General features: G+C 25.9%; 1 protein-coding gene across 2 annotated transcripts in view; it reads right to left on the bottom strand.

Moving 5' to 3' along the window:
* The window catches only part of LOC100214756 (girdin), an 81,538-nt gene that overhangs the window by 28,269 nt on the left and 35,753 nt on the right, over positions 1-17,516 (bottom strand). For both annotated transcript variants that reach the window (XM_065804884.1, XM_065804883.1), the window contains 14 exons: positions 16,963-17,046; positions 13,971-14,066; positions 13,731-13,865; positions 11,747-11,830; positions 8,738-8,929; positions 8,506-8,616; positions 8,324-8,407; positions 7,712-7,804; positions 3,290-3,373; positions 3,018-3,152; positions 2,052-2,135; positions 1,879-1,971; positions 187-279; positions 1-64 (listed from right to left, as the gene is read on the bottom strand). The exon at positions 1-64 is cut by the window's left edge and continues 29 nt beyond it. In XM_065804884.1, the coding sequence (XP_065660956.1) occupies positions 1-64; positions 187-279; positions 1,879-1,971; positions 2,052-2,135; positions 3,018-3,152; positions 3,290-3,373; positions 7,712-7,804; positions 8,324-8,407; positions 8,506-8,616; positions 8,738-8,929; positions 11,747-11,830; positions 13,731-13,865; positions 13,971-14,066; positions 16,963-17,046 (1,432 nt within the window). The remainder of the gene's footprint in view (positions 65-186; positions 280-1,878; positions 1,972-2,051; positions 2,136-3,017; positions 3,153-3,289; positions 3,374-7,711; positions 7,805-8,323; positions 8,408-8,505; positions 8,617-8,737; positions 8,930-11,746; positions 11,831-13,730; positions 13,866-13,970; positions 14,067-16,962; positions 17,047-17,516) is intronic.

The raw sequence follows: 17,516 nt of genomic DNA, 5'->3' as shown, positions 1-17,516 counted from the left end.
TTTAGTCTTAACTTGATGGTTCAATATTTCATTCATTTTTACAGCTTCTTCTAAAGTATGAATCCTAAAGTAAAATTTCAAAATTACATTAATTACAATATTATGTATAAAAACATTAATTACAATATTATGTATAAAAAAAAACATGAATTTAAATATAAAAGCATTTAAAATCAAGTAGGATACCTCTCTTCAAGATTTTCAATTTTTTTATCTTTGAGCAAAGAATGCTCTTTCAGCCGATTATTTGATCTTGCTAACTCTCCAAGCTGATCCATACTAAAATAAAGGTAAATATTTTATAAATTCATAAATAGATATAAAAATACAATAAACAAATATATAAATACAAATACAAAAATATAAATACAAAGTATTTATATTACTTAGGTTATTTCATTGATCAAAAAGAAACTTAACTATACAAGTAAAATGTAAAAAATATTGTGTGATGTTTTTCATGGAATTCTATAATAACAGGTCTTGACATCATACAATAAAACTGTTTGACTGATTTATAATACTGTGTTTACATTTTCATTATTTAACTTTAGAAAAAAGTTTGAGTTTGCACTTTTTTAGCAAATTCTTCACATTTGATTGGTTTATTACTTAGCGCAACTTTAAGACATAAAAGTTAACTGCCTAAATACTGTCAAGCTAAAAAAACACATTTTAATAGATGAAGATGTCTTTAAAATGCTGTTTACCACTTCGCAAATTGAGCTATGACTTAACTACAAAAAAATATCAGGTTACAAATTCCCAAAGAATCCAGACTATGTTTCGGACTATACAGTAGTATGTTGATTGGATCGGCCAGATGATGCACCTTTTGAAACAAAATATGGAAGCAACAACTATAAACTCATTATCTGTTTTTAAAACTATTCTGCCTAGAACTTTACCAACACCAGCAAGTAAAGTGAGAAAATGATATTCAATCTATGTTCAGTGATGACAAAAATGTTGCTGTTTTTTAGCTTAATAAAAAAAGTTTATCAATACAACCAAAAATGAGCAAACTAGGTATTTCAATATTTCTTTTAATATATTTCAATGATTTTTCATTTGCAGCTTACCATAATATAAAATGGTAGCACATAGCACAACTTGTAATACTTTATCTCTAACTGAAAACAAATTTAAATTGATAAGAAAAATTAGCTTTATTTGAAGCAGTTATTTTTTTAAAAATAAAGAAAGTTTGCATCAGCCAAACTATTTGAGTACCTCAATGTAATGAGAAAAGTTATGGTAGGTAAAATTTTGAAATCTCCAGATATTATATGTTTTTTATTTCTAATATAGCTTTCATGCCTCTTAATGTATTTGGATTTTTAAATATTTACCCTATTGAGATTTTTTGTTATATGATAAATCAACTTAGCATTTTGCTGGCGATTTTCTTTGTTATTTTTTTTTAGTTATGTTCAGAGAGCAAAAAAAAAAAAGTCATATCTCTACAAAACATATTTCTAATGTATAGTCATTTGTATATACATTTTTTAGTTGTCTGTGTATGATATTATTATTATTATTACACTGATATTCTTGATGAAATTAAAATATAATAGTTTTCTAACAATTTTTTGGTTTTCCTTTTATAATTTTGTCTTTATTAGTTATTTGTATTAGAAAATATAGACAACCATTATAACTTTACCTTAAATAAAAATATATCTATATAAGTAATAAAATCAGCCATCTTTTTTTAGCAATCAGGTTTTACAGCATTATGTGTCAAGGCCTGTTATTATAGAATGCTGTGATAATTTTTATACCACATTTAATTAATTAAGTATTGGCTAAATGAGCTATTTAAATAAAATAAAAAAACTAAGAATAAAATTCATAATAATATATGAAACAAAATACTTGTCTTCTAGTAGTTGGATCTTTTGCTCTTTTTGTTGCAATAGAGCATTCAGTTTGAGATTTTTTGCCTCAATATCATCAAACTTCTCCATGCTAGAAGAAAAAAAATATAAAGAAATATATATTAAGACAAACACCTAAGCAAACTTATTGTAAACAAAATTTAGTAATACTTGTTTTCTGCATGCTGAAGCTTTTCGTCCTTTAATTTAATAAGTTGTTCAATTCTCTTTATCTTTCCAACACTGTCCAATAACCTTGAAACAAATCAATACAAATATTTATATTTTTTATCTTATATTTCCAACACTGTCAAATAACCTTGAGAGAAATCAACAAAAAAAAATTTTATTTTGATAAAAAAGATAATAGTGATAAGATTTATTCAAGTTAAATCTTATCACTAATAATAGTGATAAGATTTAACTTGAAATCAGCCAAGTGTGAAATCACACATTTTACTGGTTAGTTACTTTAAAAAAACATTAAAACAGTATGTTGTTGGAAGTTAACAATGGTTAGTGATTGATTAAAATTCTGTTGCAATTTCAGCCAAAATTTTGGTTTTTTGTACTTTTTATAAATTTGATAAGGAACAAAACTTTGGTTGAAAAACATACAAAAAAATTGCAAAATTAGTAGTTGACATTTTCTAATGAAATTTTGTTCAAAAATTTTGGTATTAGTTTCAGTGAAATATTGTCAAAATGTTGGTATGGTATTGAACTTGTATACCAAAAATTTCAGTTTATTTAGGTTTTGGTATATTTCCTGTTTTGGTCGATCACTAGTAATTGTGCAGATGATGAAAATATTTTGGTGCAGAAAGTGAACAAATTGGTGTCGATGAGGACAAAAATTTATTCATATCGTAAAAAAAAATAATACAGATGGTGGATTTTGGTATGTCTAAGATTTAATAACCAAATATTGGTAAACTCCATCTGATTCAATAACAAACTAGATTTTGCAAATACAAAGGTTAAAAGTTAGTTTGAAAATTTAATAAAATAAATTCCAAAGATATAATCAAATATTTTGAACATAAAATGAATGTAGGTTCAAAGCAAAAAAAAATAACAACATTAGGAATAGTGAATTTAAAGTGAAGAAAAAAATTGATAAGTTTAAAATCTTACTGAGTTTCGAGCTTCACAATACAGTCATCTTTTTCATCTATAGCATTCTGCATGCTTTCTAACTTACTCTCCTTCAGCTTTATCAGTTTACTAAGGCTGCTCTGATCAACAATTGATGCTTCAAGAGTACACAAGCTACAAAAATTTATTATTTCCTTTAAATATATCTTTTCATGATAGCACATATAATATTCTTATTGGTAACAAAACAAAAATATAGTCAATATAACAACAAAATGTAAACAAGATTCTTATGAAATATATGCAAATACCTTTGAGCAGCCAATTTGTATTGTTCATCACTTTGTTTGAGCATTCTTTCAAGTTTTTTTTTTTCATTGTTTAAACTGTCAACTCTATTAATTAAAAAAAGTAAACGCTTGATGAAAAGTAAACTCTTGCTTTTAAGTTTAATATAAAGTTCTTTTTTGTGTTAATGCAAAATGTCTCATATTTTAATATATATATATATATATATATATATATATATATATATATATATATATATATATATATATATATATATATATATATATATATATATATATATATATATATATAAATTAGTAAAAGCACTTATCTAATTTTTGATTTCTTCTATTCTAAAATTAGATAAGTGTTTTTACTAATTTATTATTGCTCTGTTTTTTTAGAACATTGAGCACTCTGTTTGTAGAATACACTAACATAATTATATATATATATATATATATATATATATATATATATATATATATATATATATATATATATATATATATATATATATATATATATATATATATATATATATATATATATTTATATATATATATTAGGGTGTGTCATACTATTTTTTTTTTTTCTTGATTGAAAACCCTGTATTCTAAAAATTTGTATTTTTATATAATATTACTAAAAAAAGCTAAGATTAAAAAATCCCATATGATTAAGCTACCGGGAATTGTGGTTTAGAATTAGTTTAAATTTGCAAAAGATTTCTTACAAGAATAAATTTTTGATAGCTTAACCTTTTTTTTTAATCATTTTTTTATCTAGTATTATTAAAACTTTATTATTAGTTTCTATTTATAATCATTTATCTATCATTTAGTTACCTATTTAGTAAAATAAGAATTCTTTTTGTTATAGTTTTTTTAACAAAACAAAATTACATTTTTTTATGTTTGTTATATAGACCATATCTTTCTTTGACCAATAAGTAGACATCAACTGTCTTGATAAATCCTGCCCTCTTATAAAAGTATCTTTTTTTCATGAGAATAAACATTGCATGCTGCTTCTGTTACCAGTTTAACTTGTCTTTCAATTGACTGCCCATGACAAGGCCAGTCGGGAACATCCATAGGCTGAAATATAATCTGTTTTACTTCTTCTGTTGTCAGATCACAACTGTATAGGCTCAAATAAGATAAGTCCAGTAGAATAGCTGCATAAGTGTTGTTGCATCAGAATTTATTTCTGGAGTTATTTTAACTCTCATATTTTTATAACCAGTTTAAGGTTTTTTGTCACATGGGGCCTCTTATTTTCACAATTAACTCAATAACGTTCTTTCTTTCCTTAACATTCTCTGAGCAGAGCATGATCTGTATGACTAACTCAGAGAAAGCGCTGAATGTCAAACTGTTAGGATAAAAATTACAACTACTTCACTTGATTTCTGTTTCAGAAGGTTAAGCTGGTAAAGAATGTGTCTTGGTCCTTCAGTAAACATTTGTTTGACTAATTTTAAACCACACAGGCATGTAAACTCCCACAACGAACTCTATTATTAATTTAAGATTTTTTTAATTCTTGCTGTCCAACTCATGTTTTGAGACCCAAACTCTGCAAAGTCTGTTGGCAGCTACCAACCATCTGGAAATGGGCCAGTTTCAAGTAAAGCCAAGTCTGCGAGTATATTTCCACTTCTAATGGCAAAAACTATTTTATACCCATAAAACTGATCGGAGAATAAATTTTTGAAAACTTCATCCTTTAGAGTAATAAGAGTTTCTGACAACAATTTTTTGAAAGCATCAATTAATTTCCAGAGCAGTTACGTCGTTCAATAATTTTCCAATAATGCCTCTCCATTTGTTGCTGCTCAGAGTCTCTCCATCAAGAGTTGTCATCAGATGACGCAGAGGAGGTTTATTTGAATGGAGTGCACAAACCAGACAGTTAGCTTTCTTTCTAATTTCACTTCCAGTTAATGTATTGGTTTGCCTGACCTAACACTACTGCTGCGTTAACACTAGTAGAACCACCACCTATTGCCTTTAAGCTTTTATCGGTATAGTTTATTGGTACCATTACTTTTCAAAAACTTATATTCTGAGCAATTACTTTAGCATGTTTCATATGTTTATAAACTTTTGAAGGTGTGAAATGGAAAAGATACCACCAGGCTCTCGACATACTGTATAATTTTCCTATTTGATTTTAACAGGATAGTATTTAGTTGAACCTTCAGCTATTAATTGAACTTTTGTATTATCAAATCTACCATCAAAAAAATAACTAACTTGGTATTGTCTTCTTTAATTAATTCTGCATCCAACCAAGCTACCGTCGCAATTGCAGCTGTTTTCCGTAAGCCTGTACCATACCATATGCTTGCTAAAGCTATGTTGGAAATACTTTCATAATTCATTTGTCCTTGTAAACGCTCCTGAACTTCATTTTGTTGATTGAGTTCATTAGATTGAGTTCAGTATTGCTGTTTGTTATGCAACATTCATTACCTCTGTTTTGCTAAATTCAAATTTAAACTTCTTCCTGACCCCTAATTGTTTTTTGCGGTTATTCAGAAAATTTTAACTATAGATAAAGTAATTGAATCTTCATTAATTAATATTTTGTAAAATATTGTATAAGTACAAATAGTTTTAACTATATATTTTTTATCTGTTATGCCTTAACATTAGTAAAATACAAATGGTCATATGTCAAAATCTTGAATTAAATTAGATTCTGTTAGTTTTAAGTGGAAACATATTTGTAATACAACTAAAATTAATTTTACATAGGAGTTTAATTAACTTTTATTTATTAACTAAAAACTAATTAAAAAAACCTTACTTCTTTCTTCAATCTTCTTCCTCCAACTTTATGTAGCTTTTTGTTTTACTTTAAGTCTGCTAATCTGATTTGATGTGTAACGGTAGTCCCTATTTTAGCTCTTTGCCCAAGTATAAAAACTCTCTTTCTTTGGAATCTTTTTTTTCTTTTCGCACATGCAATTAATGTGGGCCTTATCGTTATTATCTGACAAACTATTTTTTTCCTGACAAGTAATAATTTATCAATTATAATTCAGTATATCAAATAATTTGTCAAGTTTAGCCATAAATCTATCTTTTACATTTAAGCTTGCTTTTCTCCTAGCAACCAGGTTGGCTGCATTTCAATCACCCACCAATCTTGCTGTAATAAAATGTCCAATATGTGTTACAGGATTCACAAATAAAGCATATGCGTGGATCCATTTACCAATCAACTTTGAGTAAACATTGTTTCATTAAGTATTTTATTGGATAATTTCTTTTGTTTTTGTTTGTTAGTTCTTGATGATATTAATGCTTTGATTAAAATGATTAAATAGCAAATTTCATAATTTGCAAACCTTTTGCATAAATGTTTTTTTTTTAAATAATATTTTTTGACATAAAAATAACATCAAAAACTATTAGCTTAACAATTTATAAATTGGCAACTTTTTATAGTTTTTGATATTGCAAAACAGTATTTGTGGTTATGGTCAAAGCTAACTAAAAAAAATTTACCAAGAGATGCATTTTTAAAACACACTTCCCGGTAGCTTAACATAACTTTTTTATATACTTTTTTTGGTTTTAGTTTTAAATTAGTTGTACAAGTTTACTATAGCTACCAGGTTTTTGTAAAAACTGGAACGAAGAATAATGAATAAAAAGATTGTTGCCCCATGCCAAACCCTCAGTCCATGTAGCAGCACTCCGCTGCAAGTCAGGCTATTTGTCAGTTGATGTATGTACTGAAGCCCACAGCAGCAGGCTATTTTAGTATGACGTCACACTGCTCACCTAAGTCAGCAGTATAAGATATATATATATATATATATATATATATATATATATATATATATATATATATATAAGCAGTATAAGATATGTATATATATATAAGCAGTATAAGATATGTATATATATATATATAAAAAATGCAGTAGTGGTGTAGTGGTAAAGCGCTCGCTTCGTAAGCGAGAGGTTCTGAGTTCAATCCCCACCACGTCCCTGGTAGTACCGCGCTCAACTTGTTTCTCCGCGCAGCGGCCTTGTTTGTCAAGGTTCGTGTTTCGGAGCTATAGAGTTGAGAGAGGGTTATAACTACTAATAAGTAGCCTCCTTATCTGTAGTGGCCTTCTCGGCTTTGAGGAGGTGAATAACAAAAAAATAAATAAATAAATATATATATAAAAATTAGTAAATTCATTTATCTAAATTTCTTATACAGTCTGTTTCACCGGTAGGTTCATCAGAAAGATGAACCTACAGAAAGTAAAACAGACTGTAGAAGAAATTTAGATAAATGTATTTACTAATTTAATACTATGTTCTTTAAGAACATCGAGCACTCTATTTGTAGAATACACTAACTTATCTTACAAATAACAACTATTATTGTTAAATAGTAATATTAAATTGAAACTGAGCAAATAGTTTACATACTCCATTTCCAAATCTAAACATTTTTTATTTTTGTCATCAATTAGTCGATTAGCTCTTTCTTTGTCTTGTACAACCTCATTGTAATCTTGAATTCTGTACAAAATATTTTAAAATATGAATAATTTATTACGCAAATTGATCAACTTCATTAAAAAAATTCTGAAAAAAAAGATTAAATAATTATTTTTAAATAAGCATTGATGCTAAAAGTATTATAAAAAGTTGATTTATAAAAAGTATAAAAATATAAAAAGATGAGATATATTTTCAGAGGTTCTTAGTATTACTAAAATTTTTGTGTAATTGGCATATCAATGAATTTTCTAAATAAAAAATAAAAGTTTAATTTACCAAATATTTTAATTGCTTTATTCTTTTATGGTTTGGAATATAAAAGTCTAATAAACAATTTAACTTCATTTTTGATAAGATTTGTGTGTTTGTGTGATTTATTTATAACTACATTTCAGGCCAGATTTTATGCATTTAAGTAACCTTCATAATATTTATTTGATTTATTTTAATAAAAAAACAAACAACTGAAATGTCAAACTGAAACTGAAATGTTAAATATCTATTTGAACCATCGAACCAAAAATGCTTAAGACTTACTTGAGTTCTAATTGCATGCACTTCTCTTGACTATGTTCATTAATTCTTTTCAATTTACTCACACTATTCTCAAGTTCTTGAATTCTAAAAAAAATGTAGGGTTCAATTAATACAGAAATTGTGTAATTGAAAAGAAACTCTGTAAAAAAAAATCAAAAAAGTATAACACTATATAAACTTACTTTAACTCTAACAAATCAATTTCCGATTTTTTCTGGATTAAATCATTTTGAAGAGATTTTATTTCATCATAATGATTAGGTTTAGTTTGATTAATATTCATTTCTTGAAGTCTTATTGGAAAAAAAAAAATCTTATAGCATCATTTTTAATTATAATTAGTAATCATGTATTGATAAAAAAATGTAAACTACACTGCTATGTGCTTTTTAGAGAAAATATGACAAAAATTACTGGATTTCTAGCTTTTGTATATCATCACATTTTGAATTATTCATTGATCTTAATTTCTCATTTAAATTCATCAACTCGTCAACTTTGTGTTTGAGATCATTAATTTCGTTATCACGAAAGTCCAATGATTTCATCAACAAAGCAATTCGTTCAGTGTGCATATTGCTGGCAGATGTACTTAGTTCAGTTAAACTATAATATTTAATAATCTCATTAGTAAAAATAATGTTATTTAAAAAATTATATTCATTATTTAATAGCTTTCAAATGGGAAATTCAATTATCACACTCTTGCATAAAAAACAATATTATTCACCCTTTTACATAAACAACAGAATTCATCAGTAAAACTCTTACACAAAAACCAATATTAATCACAACATCATAAATTCACATGTCGAACAAAAATGATAATTTTTTGTTTTTCTAGTCTCTAAAAAATTTTTAAATGCATGGCTTGATTTATATAGAACCCAAAAAGAACCTCATAAAAAACATTTTCCCAGAAAATTAGAAATTTTTGAGCAGTTGCTCACCCTGTATGTATCACGGATTGCATGGTAATTAGAAGTTGAAGAAAAATTACAAATTTCAAAATGTTGGCAAATTGAAGCGGTTTTTACAAAAAAAATTGTAGTTTTTTTCTTTACAGCCAAAAACTGTAAAATTGAGTTAACTTAAAAAATTAACTACGATTAAATTTTTCAAATATTTTTTTTGTTTTCTTTTAGTTCTATGAAAATTGCTTTACCAAATATAATTTTTTTTATTTCTATACATTTTTAGAAGAAATACACTGAAAAGTAATTTTTGGATATCGTTTGCCTTGTGGCTATCAGAGTTCGGTAGAAATTTCTGAAAAATTCTAAAATAGCTATAAAATGAGGGTAATGGTATTAGCAAAATAGTTGTAAACCACTTTTTTAATAAAATATTCCATATTCCTAAGTTTCAATGTGAGCTAAACCCTATAAAAACATATTGGGCTCAACTCAAAAACTAATGGAACAAAGTTCCATTAATGGAACAAAGACTACTTAAGTCTAAATAAAAATACAAAAAAAATGATGTCAACGATAAACTTTGGGGTCCTTTTTTCAGTATCATAATTGATTATAAATCATGATTTATAATTGATTATAAATCATGATTTATAATTGATTATAAATCATGATTTATAATTGATTATAAATCATGATTTATAATTGATTATAAATCATGATTTATAATTGATTATAAATCATGATTTATAATTGATTATAAATCATGATTTATAATTGATTATAAATCATGATTTATAATTGATTATAAATCATGATTTATAATTGATTATAAATCATGATTTATAATTGATTATAAATCATGATTTATAATTGATTATAAATCATGATTTATAATTGATTATAAATCATGATTTATAATTGATTATAAATCATGATTTATAATTGATTATAAATCATGATTTATAATTGATTATAAATCATGATTTATAATTGGTTATAAATCATGAGCTTTAATTGATTATAAATCATGAGTTATAATTGATTATAAATCATGAGTTGTAATTGATTATAAACTATGAGTTATAATTGATTATAATGATGAGTTTGAAAATATAAAAAAGTATTTTAAATCTGGAGATAAAATAAAGTCACATAGGAAAACTACTATAGATTTAAAAGTAATCTAATTAATTCAAATCAAAGCAAGTGTTGAATTTTATTAACTATTTTGCTTGTTTTTTAAAATTTCTAGCAGTCACTAATAGCCATGAGGCAAAAATTACTTTTTAGTGTATTCTTCCAAAAATTGTATAAAAATTAAAAAAAAATTTTTGGTAAGGCAATTCTCATAGAACTAAAAGAAAACAAAAAAAAAAATTCAAAAAAGTTAATTTTAGTCACAGGCTTTGTTATGAAATTTTATTGTGTAACAAAAGCCCATAACGCAAATACATATAACTTTAACAAAGCTTTGATATTTACATCATTAAAACTTAATTTGTGTCATCAGTGTATTTTAAAGTTGTAATTAAATTTAATAATCTTATATTTAACATAATCTTTTGATTGTTAGGGTTTGTCCACAAACTATGTCACACAATTTTTGAATATTTTCAGACCCCCTGATTTGCAGAACGCATATGCAAATCGCCATTTTGTACATAAAATACGAGCTGAATAATGTTTCTTAACAAGGCCTCAGCTATTTTTTTTAACTAATAAAATTTTCAGTTTTTCAGCCATAAAATAAAAAATAAAACTTTTTAATTAAAAACCACTTTGTAATTTTTTCTCTGGCTGTTTTGCAGTCATTTTAGGCCTATTTTGGATATTTTCTTAAATTTCTAGCATGCGGTGAGCTGCTGCCCATAAAGTACTTTTCTTATATTTATTTGAAAAAATCATAAAAGTTAAAAAAAAAGATTTTTAACGCAATTTCCAAAAAATAAAAATAAAACAAAAATTTTTTTATTTAAATATGAATTTTTATTGTCTGAGAAAAACTTTTTTTAATGAGCTTTCTTTCGGGTTCTTTATAAATCAAACCACGCATCAAAAGAATTTTTTAACAGATCCGGAAGGACCTGTTGGTAACATCTTAACTAACTAGAAAAACAAAAAAATTATAAATTTTGTTCAACATGTGAATTTATGATGTTGTGCACAAAGCATAAGAAATAATATTTACCAATCCAACATAAATAACAACATAAAAATAACAACATTACAACATAAAAAACAACATTAAAACAACAACGCTACAACATAAAAAACACAATGAAAATAAAAATATAGAAAAATAAGATGTATTACATAAACCACAACATTCATATAAAACACAGTGTTAACATAGCATATCATTTACAGAAAGAATTAAAAAAAACTGTTTTATGACCAAAGGTATCTTTTTTTTGTTAAGCCTTAGCATAAAATATTTATTTAGTTTTGTATTGAATAAAAGTGTTTTATTTTTTAACATAAACTTTAAAACAAAACGATAAAATACCTGGCTTCTAAAATATTAATACGTTCATTTTTAAGCTTCAACTCATGTTCTAGATATGAACTGCTTGCATTTGAACGCTCTAGCCTAAAATGAAAAAAAATTAAAATTATAAAATCATCTTTTCTGTATCCTCTTTATCATATTTTTAAAGTTTGGGAAATATTTTATTATAAATATTTGGAAGTGCCCAGAAAATATTTTTATTTTTCTCTATTAAATCAGCCTGATTATGGCTGTATTAATGCATTTATAAACATTTAAAAAGATGAAAGTCTGAAAGCCAAAAAATTTGTATAATTAAAATAAAAGTATTTTTAAATATTAATATTCAATAATTTATATTCAATATAAAGCTTTAGAAGGCACTTTTGTCTCTTAAAAACTTTCTACTTTTAACTTACATAATACTTTAACTGTCAGACTTGTTTATTTTTAAACTTATTTTTAATAACTTTTTATTAAACTACTACCATTTCTTTAAAAAGAGATTGGAAATTTGTAAAATCATGTAAAGTTTGTCATTTCCTCCAATTTTTTATTGTGATATTTAACTTTTACAGTCATCTGATAACTTTATTAAACAAATATTTTAACTTTTATTTAATACTTTATGCATTTCTAAAAAAACTAAGCTTGAATAGAAATATTCCAAATAGAAAAAAAATTCCAGATAAAATTCCAAATAGAAAAAAAAACTATGACTCAAATATACAAAATGCTTTTTTCAAATAAAAAAAACATTTTATTTTGTTTTTTCAAAACAAAATACAATGCTTTTTTCATACTTTTTGGTGTGTTGAATGTCTAAAATAATGAACTTCCCTCATTAAATAGCATAAATTAAAAATTTAGATCAGTGTTAAAATAAGGGTAGGACTTTTTTTAATAAGGGACCCACAGTTTTGGGGGTCTGATTCAAAATAACAGATATTTTTAAAAGAAATATTTTATTAATGACATGAAAAGTAAATTCCTGCTTTAAAATAGCCCCAGGTCCCATTGAGTCTTAATCTGCCACTGGCTCCAATACAAGGTAAGCAAGTGAGACCCTGTTGTATTGACTTGGGATCATAAAGTTATCTACAATCACAGGCACATTTGCCATAAAGTAAATCTCGGCAACTACCAAGGGGCATCGAACAAAAAGGGACACTTAATTTTATTTTTTTGTGAAAAATTAAGACAACCTTTTTTTTATCACACATTCAGAATTAATTTTGAAATTATTTGAACTTTTAAAAACTAATCATTTGATTAGTTTAAAATAAATAACAAAGGTTTTAAGCAACAATAGGAATGAGTTTCATTCCTATTTGACTAAAAGAAAGACTCTTAATTTTGAATATTTTATTCAAAATTAAAAGTCTTTCTTTTTAACAAAAAATAACAAAATTTACCAGGCAGTAATTTTTTAAAATTTAACGGTAAATTTAGCAGAAAATTTTCTGGTAAAATTAACCAGTAAGTTTTATCTTTGCAACACTAGATTAAATAATGCTGGCTTTCGCCATATCAGCAAAGGATACTCAGATATTATGCTCCATATTATGCTCAGAGCTCTTATAATATTTCCTCAAGATAATTATATTTTTGAATTTTTTTTGAACGACTTTACAATAATTTTTTTTAGTATTATGTTTCCCATCTCAACTTGACTATAAGGTTCTGTTGGTCACCTAAATAGAATTAAGGCATAAAAACCAATAAACTAAATAATATAAAAATTTATAAGAATGTATAAAAAAATAAATCAAATAAATAAAAACAATAAAAATGAGCAAAAAAATAATAAAAATAATTATTATACAAAAAGATCATTTATTTGTACAGCAAATCACCACTGGCCTAGAAAATCCCACAAAAAAAAATTGCTAAATATAGTAACCATAGTAGTAAGTTAATAACAAAAATTTTAAATTAACATGGCTAAATAAATAAAAAATCACATCAAATTCTTGGTATCAAATGATAAAATATTGCTTACTCAAGTTCAAGGGAACGAATTTTTTCAACTGAGGATTTCACCATATCATGTAAAACATTCAATTTGGTTTCTTTATTTTTTAAGTTAACTTGCACTTGTTCAAGTTCTTTTGAATTATCTTCTATCAAAGTAATCCTATCAATATTATAAACATTTATAATCTTAAATAATCATAAACAAATATTAAATTATTGATAATTGTTTATAAACTATTTTTAAATTGATATCAAAAAACTTTACTTTGACTCAAGACTTTTTATCCTGTCCACTTTATCATCAAGTAACTTGTTTATTTTCTTTGTATTTTCACCGGCTGCTCCCAATAAATTTGTCATTCTGAAAAAAATAAAGTCACATAAACAAACATAATGTACAAACAATGATATAAATATTATGCTCAATATAAATGGAATGAAAACAAGCTTTTTAGTTTTTAAAACAAGTATAAATAACTAGTCTTTATATATTTTCTTATATTTTTTCACAGAGAACCCAACTACTGTCCTGCTTATTATTTTTAAATAATAGAGTATCATCTCTTTGAAATGCCTGATGATGTTTCCTTTGTGCCTTATGTTATTACATTTAAAATCAAACAAAACAGCTACAAGACTTTAGTGGCTGTAAAAGCTATTTCATTTTATTTTAAATGTATTGCAATTAGGCACAAGCGCAACACCACTATGGGACACTGTTACAAAATAAAACAAGAACATTACATTTTAAGTTACATTACATTTTTTTATATTACATTTTTGAACAAATAACACTTTAAAGCATTGATTTGCTCAATATATTATGAAGTATATTTTTGCCAAAACAATCTTAAAAAATCTATAACAAAACACTCAACTATAATAGTTGAAGCATGTGTACACCTGCATCTCAAACTCACAAAATTATATGGACACTTTTAAAAACATATATATATATATATATATATATATATATAATATATATATATATGTATATATATTTATGTGTGTATATATATGTATATATATTTATATGTATACACATATATACATATATACATGTATATATATTTATGTATATATGTATATATGTGTGTGTATATATATATATATATATATATATATATATATATATATATATATATATATATACACATACTATGTATTCAATTTCATTAACTGAAAGTTGCCATGAATAAAGGTAATCGTGTTTAACATTACAGAGCTAAAAGATGATCCTCTAGGATTAACAACAAGGCCTGTCATGGTGGCTCACTGAATTTTGCTAATGATTCATTGGCTTCCTTCATCTGGTAACTTTACTATTTTTACATAGGCGAGCAAGTTGGCATATATTTGATCTCTGAAAATACACATTACACTATGATCAGTACAAAACATGAATTACACAAGGATCAAGTTGACAGGCTACTTTAGTTAATTGAGATATTAGTATACACTTGTCAAGTTTTGAAAAACTTGTTTGATTTGTTTAATTTCAATAAAATCATCAACAAGAACAAGGATGCAGCAAGGATTTTATGCCTAATGAGAAGAACAAGGACCAGTGTGTTGCTGTCTTCACTTATTACATGGGTTAAAGACTCAAAAACTTTAGAAGTCAATAGAAATACCTTCAATAGAACAGTTTTGTTAACATTGAAAAAGTTCTATGCAAGTAGTTCTGTTTTGTCCTTGGAAAAATTAATAAGAATAGACTCATAAGGGAGAGATGGAACATTAGACCCATGATATAGGGATGGAATGTTAGACCCTTTGTTAATGACATTGTGAAAAAATTTTTTGAAAGCTATAAGAAATTTCTGAGATAAGACCTAATAATCTGTGAGTTTAGCCTAAATCAAGAAGATTATAAAAAAGGCACAATTATCAGTAGAAAGACAAAAGACATCAGCCCAAGAGCCATCACAAAGAAAACCGCAAAAAGAATGCCAGTCATCCTTAAGCTAGTAGTAAGAAGTGTGATGTAGAAGTAAATCTGATGTAGAACAAGATAAAAATATTTGTGAAAATTGCATATGAACTAAACCACTAAAGGAGAACAAGCAAAGACTAAGAAAAGGCTTGGGTAAGAGACAAGACACAAAACAAAGAATAAAATGATTGTTTTTTTTTTAGGCTTGTAAGGTTGTTTGGAAAATGAGCTACAAAGTTAACTACCTCAGTTAGAAATTAAGGAAGACGAAAACTTAGAGCTTTAGAACCAGCAGGGTCAGCGGTACTAGAATCAACCCATTCAGTGCAATAATCATTCAAGTCACTAATACAACAATATTGAATGAGAGATAGAGAAAAAAGGTTTTGTCAATTTTGATCGTAAAACAACATTAAAAAGATTCTTTTTGAGAACTAGAGCAATAAAGAACTAAAAGTGATTGAGTGTCAATTTCTCACAAAGAGCAAGTAAGTCTAGTGAATTTCCACAGTAATGCGCTAAGTGGTTGCCTTATCCTACTAATCAACCTAAAGCCAAAACAAAGGACTCCTTATGTGGCCTCAATGATGCACACCAAAAATAATAACATGGATACCTTCCATGCGCAACATAACATTGTTAATACAATAATATTTTACAGTTGATAATGGAATTAATGTAACTGAGAGCTACCACAGAATTCAGAAAACCTTACTACCAGTTAATCTCAGAACCATTGAATTGAATTTTAGAGCTATACCTTTATTAGAGGATAATACAAAGTGTTGCATAGCTAATATAACCAAAGAGACACAAATCATAACCAAGGAGACACAAACAAAAACCCAAGAGTAGAGTCAAGATTCAGGGTTCAACATCCGAGGCAGAAAACAATTTTACACAGATTTAGATCAACACCAGACAACATGCATGAGGCATGAGGCTGGTCAACAGAAACTTTCTACTTACCAATAAAGTCATTGCCTAAGAGGCCTTACACAAGACAGTGGCTAGATGCAGTTAAGACCCTTGAGACACTATCTCTAGCCTTAATTTAACTAATAGTCTAAAGTCAGGGGGTATTTGAAAACAGTCTAAACTTCTCCTAGTCTTTGCCTAGAAAAGTTAACTCTACATGGCAGCAGAACATGAGGCAGGTTGTATTAGATTGTGTTTTCGGTACCAGAACTACTGAACATGTTAATGGAAGTAACTACTGCAACATATTACTGGTAGAGATTACTGGTAAAAATATTTATTGAGTTAAAAGAAAGAAAACAAAACATTAAAAAAGCAAAACACAGATAAATAAGAACAATACCTTTCTTGGATTTCTTCATTCTGCAAGTTGTTATGAATATGTGTTTGACCAGTCTTTTTTTCAAAACTTCCAAATTCACTATGCCTAAATTTTTAAAAACTTAATGGCGACAAAGAAAAAAAAAAATTATTTAAAATTAAAAAAAAAAATTTTTAACCACGTTTTTATAATATTTATTACCCTTAGTAAGAGTTTGAAATGAAAACTTCTTTATTTCAATATTTACTTTTACAAACATTTTGGTATAAGTTACGGCCAGAAAAAAATTAAAGTTGTTTTAAATCAGAAAAATAAATGCTCATAAATTACTCATGCTACTCATTATTCAATATTGTTCTTATTTTATTATTAAAATTATACTTTTTTTAACAATTTTAATTAATCTCTCTCTGTGTGTGTGTGTGTGTGTGTGTGTGTGTGTGTGTGTGTGTGTGTATATATAGAGACACACACATATATATCTCTATATGTATGTCTCTCAATATATATAAAATATATATATATATATATATATATATATATATATATATATATATATATATATATACATATAT

This window comes from Hydra vulgaris, chromosome 09 (genome assembly GCF_038396675.1).
Source record: "Hydra vulgaris chromosome 09, alternate assembly HydraT2T_AEP".
NCBI classification, from domain to species: Eukaryota; Metazoa; Cnidaria; class Hydrozoa; order Anthoathecata; family Hydridae; genus Hydra; species Hydra vulgaris.
The sequence above is the reverse complement of the archived record's forward strand: the minus strand, read 5'-3'. Positions and strand labels throughout refer to the sequence as shown.